At 44.9% G+C, this 6306-nt stretch overlaps 1 protein-coding gene across 1 annotated transcript; it reads right to left on the bottom strand.

The window, feature by feature from the left end:
- Positions 1-1138: 1138 nt before the first annotated feature.
- Positions 1139-6055, bottom strand: LOC140889901 (uncharacterized). Its single transcript, XM_073297642.1, has 5 exons — positions 5538-6055; positions 3305-3845; positions 2780-2836; positions 1953-2221; positions 1139-1841 (listed from the first exon to the last, which is right to left on the bottom strand). Exons 1-5 carry the CDS (start codon positions 6053-6055, stop codon positions 1139-1141), a joined length of 2088 nt encoding a protein of 695 aa, XP_073153743.1.
- Positions 6056-6306: the final 251 nt, after the last annotated feature.

Genomic DNA, 6306 nt, shown 5'->3' with positions numbered 1-6306 from the left:
CGTGTGGTGTGAGGTTGAAGGAGGGTTGGATGTGGCTAGGAGAGAATTAACGTAGGTTTAGAGTAGACAGAATAGATTTTTGGTTAATTAGAATTTAATTAAGATAATAACTAATTTAGGATAAAATCATACCATATAATACCTTTAAAAATCATAGTAAAATATATCATGTTGCTAAAATATCATAAATCCCGAAATAATAATTAAGGGATTTTTTAAAAATCAATAAAAGTCATTAAAATGACTTATTTTGGCTAAAAATGGGCTCGCTAAAATAAATAAATAAAATACCATAATTTTCAGAATAAAAACTTCAAAAATTATAATTTATGGCTACTAAAATTTCCTAAGAATAATTGGGATGAAAAATCAATATCTCGTCCGTCCACGATCCCGTCTACGCGATCAAAATAATAAATTACTTAAAAATATAGAATTTTCATAATTATGGGTTAAATGCTAAAATAATTTAAATCATGCACATAATACACATAATAACACAATAAAAAAATATTTAACCCATATTTCTAAAATTTAAATAATTAAAATTCCCTAATTATGCCTGCAAATTTACGTATAAAAATTTCCGGGTGCTACAATTCTCTCCCCCTTAAAATGAATTTCGTCCTCGAAATTAAAGTACTTACCCGAACAACTCTGGGTATCGAGTCCTCATGTCCGTCTCGGTCTCCCAAGTAGCTTCCTCCTTAGAGTGATTCAGCCACCAGACTTTGACCATCGGTATGACCCGCGTCTTCAGTATCCGCTCCTCCCTAGCCAATATCCGAACTGGCCTCTTCTCAAACGCTAAATCCAGTGTCAGCTGTAGAGGCTCGTAATCCAACACATGCGACGGGTTCGAGATGTATCTCCGAAGCATGGATATATGGAAGACGTTGTGCACTGCCGCAAGTCCTGGTGGTAGCACCAAACGGTAGACTAACGTGCCAACTCTTTCCAAAATCTCAAATGGCCCAATATATCTTGGGTTAAGCTTGCCTCTGCGACCAAAACGCATCATCCCTTTCATAGGTGATACCTTCAGAAATACATGATCACCAACAGCAAACTCAAAATCTTGTCGTTGAGTATTAGCATAAGTCTTTTGACGACTCTTAGTCCTCATACAGTCCCGAATCTATGTCACAACATTTGCAGTCTGCTGCACGATCTCAGGACCAAGTAGAACTCTCTCGCCAACTTCATTACAATGCACGAGAGATTTGCATCTTCTCCCATAGAGAGCTGTATTAGGAGCCATGCCTATAGATTCCTGATAACTATTGTTATTGGTGAACTCCACTAACGGCAATCTCGTCTCCCAAAATCCCTGAAAATCAATGACACAAGCCCTCAATAGATCCTCAAGAACCTGGATCTCTCTCTCAGACTGCCCGTCTGTCTTGGGGTGGAAAGCTGTACTGAACAGTAGTCTAGTGCCCAATGCTGTGTGTAGACTCTTCCAAAATGCAGATGTAAATCTTTGGTCTCTGTCTGAAACTATCGACACCGGTATGCCATGCAGTCTAACAATCTCCTTGATATACAACTCAGTATACTGTCTCAATGTGAAAGTAGTCCTCGCTGGCAAGAAATGAGCTGATTTGGTGAGTCTATGGACAATCACCCAAATCGCTGTACAGCCTCTGGCACTCCTCGGAAGACCGACTACAAAATCCATCGTGATATTCTCCCACTTCCACTCCGGAATGGGAAGAGGTCTAAGCAATCCTTCTGGACGCTGATTCTCTGCCTTGACTTGCTGACAAGTCAAGCACTCTGATACGAATCGTCCGATATCTCTCTTCATGTCGGGCCACCAACATAATGACTGCAAATCTCTATACATCTTCGTACTTCCGTGATGAATGGAAAACGAAGATGTGTGAGCCTCTGTCAAGATTTCTGTCCTCAACTGATCAACGTTCGGTACCCACATACGACCACGGTACTGAACAATGCCATCAATGACAGTATAAAGAAGACTGCCCTTGGCCTCATCCCTCTGTCTCAACCGCTGTAACTCCTCATCAGCAGGCTGTCCCTCTCTGATTCTATCTCGAAGAGCCGGCTGTAAGGTCAATGCTGCTAATCTCGGCGCAAGCCCGTTCGAGTAGAACTCCAGATCAAACCTCTGAATCTCCTGCTGAAGTGGAAACTGCACTGACAAGCAAGATACCACTGAAGTCTTCCAACTCAACGCATCAGCTACGACATTAGCCTTACCCGGATGGTAGCTAATGTCACAGTCGTAATACTTCACCAACTCTAACCATCTACGCTGCGTCATATTCAACTCATTCTGGGTGAAGAAGTACTTGAGGCTCTTGTGATCAGTGAAATTCTTGCCCTTCTCACCATACAGATAGTGTCTCCAGATTTTCAACGCAAAAACCACTGCTGCAAGCTCCAAATCATGCGTCGGATAATTCTGCTCATGAATCTTCAGCTGTCTCGACGCATAACCAATTACTCGATCACACTGCATAAGCACCGCGTCTAAACCCAGCTTAGATGCATCGGTGTACACCACCATCTCCTCGTGAGGTACAGGCATCGCCAAAACCAGCGTAGAAGTGAGTGCTTCCTTCAACTGATCGAAGCTCCTCTGACAGTCCGGATTCCATACAAACTTCGCATTATTCTTGGTCAAGGATGTCAAGGGTACTGCAATGGATGAAAAACCCTTTATAAACCTCCGATAATATCCGGCCAAACCCAAGAAATTGCGAATCTCTGAGGCGTTCTTCGGAATTCCCCAATTCTGCACTGCCTAAACCTTATACTGATCCACTGCTATTCCGTCTCTAGAAACAACATGGCCAAGAAAATCCACCTGCTCAAGCCAGAACTCGCACTTACTGAACTTTGCATACAGTCGATGCTCTCTCAAAGTCTGCAAAGCTGTCTGCAAGTGGTGCCTATGCTCCTCAATACTCCTTGAGTCGATCAATATATCGTCAATAAATACTATGATGAACTGATCTAGATACGGTTGAAAAACACAATTCATGAGCTCCATGAAGACCGCTGGAGCATTGGTCAACCCAAACGGCATCACCAAGAACACGTAATGCCCATAGCGTGTCCGGAAAGCAGTCTTGGACACATCTGCATTACTGATCCGCAACTGATGATAGCCAGATCGCAGATAGATCTTGGAGAAAACCAAAGCTCCCTGCAACTAATCGAATAAATCCTCAATCCTCGGCAGTGTGTACTTATTCTTCACTATGACCCTATTGAGCTCTCGGTAATCAATACATAGTCTCATGCTACCATCTTTCTTCTTCACAAACAAAACTGGAGCTCCCCAAGGATAAAAGCTAGGGCGAATGAAGCCTTTCTCCAATAACTCCTGAATTTGCTCCTTCAATTCTTTCATCTTGGTAGGATCAAGTCGGTACGGTGCCTTAGAGATAGGCACGGTGTCAGGCATCAACTCGATACTGAACTCCACTTCTCGCGCTGGTGGAATTCCTGCAACATCTTTCGGAAAGACATCCGAGTAGTCACAAACAATATCTATCTCCGATAATGATCTGCTAGATGGTTCTGATGCTGTGACTACACTGGCAAGAAAACCCTGGAAACCACGTCTCAATAACTTCCTCGTGCATACAAAGGAGATCAACTGAGAGACACTGCTGCTCTGAGATGCATAGAAAGTAAACGGGTTGCCATTAGAAGGTTTCACTGACACTGTCCTGCGACGAAAATCAATAGAAGCTCTGTTGACTGCCAACCAATCCATGCCCAATATCAGGTCAAATCCAGTCAACGACAATACCACTAAGTCTGCCCAGATGGAGTGTCCCTGCAATTCTATCTCCAACCCTCTGAATCTGTCCAGACGGCATAGTGACATCGTAACCCGTATCAGCAATCTCAGGTGTAATGCCTATCCGTCTGATAAACTCCAGGGAGATAAATGAATGTGTGGCTCCTGAATCTAGCAACGCAAACATGGAGTTGCCTCCAACTAGAATTCTCCCAGCACGCAGAAAATCCCAACAATTGCATTCCAAAACTTAATTTACCCAAAGATAAGCCAGTGATTACCCTTAATTCTAATCACAAGGAAAAATATAATTCTAATGCTAATCATGCAGATAGATAACCCAAATAGTATACATTCGATAATCAGCAAATAATTTAAAAAATAAAAATGCAAGAGGTGAGATATACCGGTGATCAAGGTGGTATCTGGGTCTGCCTCCTCAGCCTGCATGACGAACACCCTCCCAGTGGTGTTCTTCCTCTTCGGGCAGTTATATGCCATGTGCCTGGCTCCTTATAGTGATAGCAGACATTGGACCCAACCAAACACTGTCCCGAATGCGGTTTCTGACACTGCGGGCAATGTGGAACTCCTCCTGGCTTAGGGGTCCCGGCCCCTGCTGCTGCTGCGGCTGGCGTCCCTGTGGCTTCTGCTGCTGCCTCTGCTGATTCGGGCCCTTAGACGGCCCAGTAAACTTCTTCTTCGCAGGAGGCTGCGAAGATGGTCGATAAGATCCCGGCTGAAACTGCCGCTTACTGTGCTGCTCAAGAAGGATCTCCCTCCTGCCATCATCCGATCGCAGTGCCCTACTCACCGCTGCCTCATAAGTGGTGACATCCATCATGCGTACATCATGCTTGATGTCCGCCCGAAGCCCTTCGACAAATTGTCTCACCGTATCCTGGGCACTATAAACAATCAGGGGCACAAAGTGGCACCCCCTGTGACGCCTGGGGCTGAAGAGGCAGGGAGTGATCGCCGGTGCCAAGAGGTCGCACGGCCAATGAGTGGCTCCTGGTAGGCTTCTAGGCGGAGGGAGACATGAATGAACCGATCCCGTGCCGGAATGAGAGGGATTCTGAGACTGTGTAGGTATGGGACTACATGGTTAAGGAGGGTTTAAAAGATTTCATATGTACTATTCATATCAAGAAGGTGCATCTTTTTTTCGGGAGCTCATCACATAAGAACTCCAAAGTTAAGCGTGCTTGACTTGGGGCACTTATAGGATGGATGACCTCTTGGAAAGTTTCATAGGGTGCGTGTGAGTGAGGACATAAGAACGCTGAAAAGACACGTCTTAATACAGTGGGTCGTTAGAAATGGTATCAGAGCCGACCTCTCTTAGTACGGTATGGTTCGGGGACGAACCAAGCGGAAGCTGTTGGGCATGTGACGCCCGAGGCTGAAGAGGCAGGGAGTGATCGCCGGTGCCAAGAGGTTGCACGGACAATGAGCGGCTCCTGGTAGGCTTCTAGGCGGAGGGAGACATGAATGAACCGATCCCGTGCCGGAATGAGAGGGATTCTGAGACTGTGTAGGTATGGGACTACATGGTTAAGGAGGGTTTAAAAGATTTCATATGTACTATTCATATCAAGAAGGTGCATTTTTTTTTCGGGAGCTCATCACATAAGAACTCCAAAGTTAAGCGTGCTTGACTTGGGGCAATTATAGGATGGGTGACCCCCTGGGAAGTTTCACAGGGTGCGTGTGACTGAGAACATAAGCACGCTGAAAAGACACTTCTTGATACAGTGGGTCGTTACACCCCCTATCGAAATGCTTGATATACTCCACCACTGTCTTGTCCCCCTGTTGGAGACTCATGAACTCTCGGATTATGCGGCTGCACACATCCTCAGTAAAATATTTGGCGAAGAACATTCGCCTACACTCCTCCCAAGTCAGCATCTGCATATTCACACCATGAACTGCGCCCTCCCACCAAAGGGCCGCATCGTCCTTCAACATGTACATTGTGCACTTCACTTTGTCTGCATCTGTGAGTCCCATGTAAGCAAATATGGTCTCCAAAGAGCGGATCCACCCCTCAGCCACTAGTGGATCAGTATTACCAATAAACTCCTTCGGTCCCTTCTTTTGGAACCGTTCAGCTACATCTTCATCATGCGTAAGTCGGGGCCGTGCAGCCTGTTGCCCCAACAGTGCATTGATCCCTTCCATCATAGTTGCACTGGCCTGCTCCAGTGCTGTAAGCGGGTTCTGTGGAGGTGGAGGATTACCACGCCTGTTCATCTGTCTCGGAGGCATTCTGCACCACCATATATTTCTTTACGTAAATCGCAATGCATAACTAAGGGTTCTAAAACTTTGCTAACATGAAATCTTAAATCATTACACATGCTCCTTATAGATCATAAGAAAACAATTTAAAACTTACAGAACGGTAGTGCGATTTCTGAGCTTCACGTGGCAGATAGACACCCTCCAAGGACCGCGCTCTGATACCAACTGAAAAGACTCTAACTAATAAAATGCGGAATTTTTTTTTTATCACTATA

This window comes from Henckelia pumila, chromosome 3 (genome assembly GCF_033568475.1).
Source record: "Henckelia pumila isolate YLH828 chromosome 3, ASM3356847v2, whole genome shotgun sequence".
In the NCBI taxonomy this organism is placed as follows: domain Eukaryota; kingdom Viridiplantae; phylum Streptophyta; class Magnoliopsida; order Lamiales; family Gesneriaceae; genus Henckelia; species Henckelia pumila.
The sequence above is the reverse complement of the archived record's forward strand: the minus strand, read 5'-3'. Positions and strand labels throughout refer to the sequence as shown.

Bases quoted from the DNA above. Each gene is read 5' to 3' on its own strand.
- LOC140889901 (XM_073297642.1), bottom strand. From the start codon at position 6,055: ATGCCTCCGAGACAGATGAACAGGCGTGGTAATCCTCCACCTCCACAG. The intron at 2,222-2,779 runs GTTTAGGCAGTG...CATCCGGGTAAG, and splicing joins TAGCAGTGGATCAGTATAAG to GCTAATGTCGTAGCTGATGC. The intron at 1,842-1,952 runs GTACCGTGGTCG...GAAGATGTATAG, and splicing joins GTCATTGATGGCATTGTTCA to AGATTTGCAGTCATTATGTT.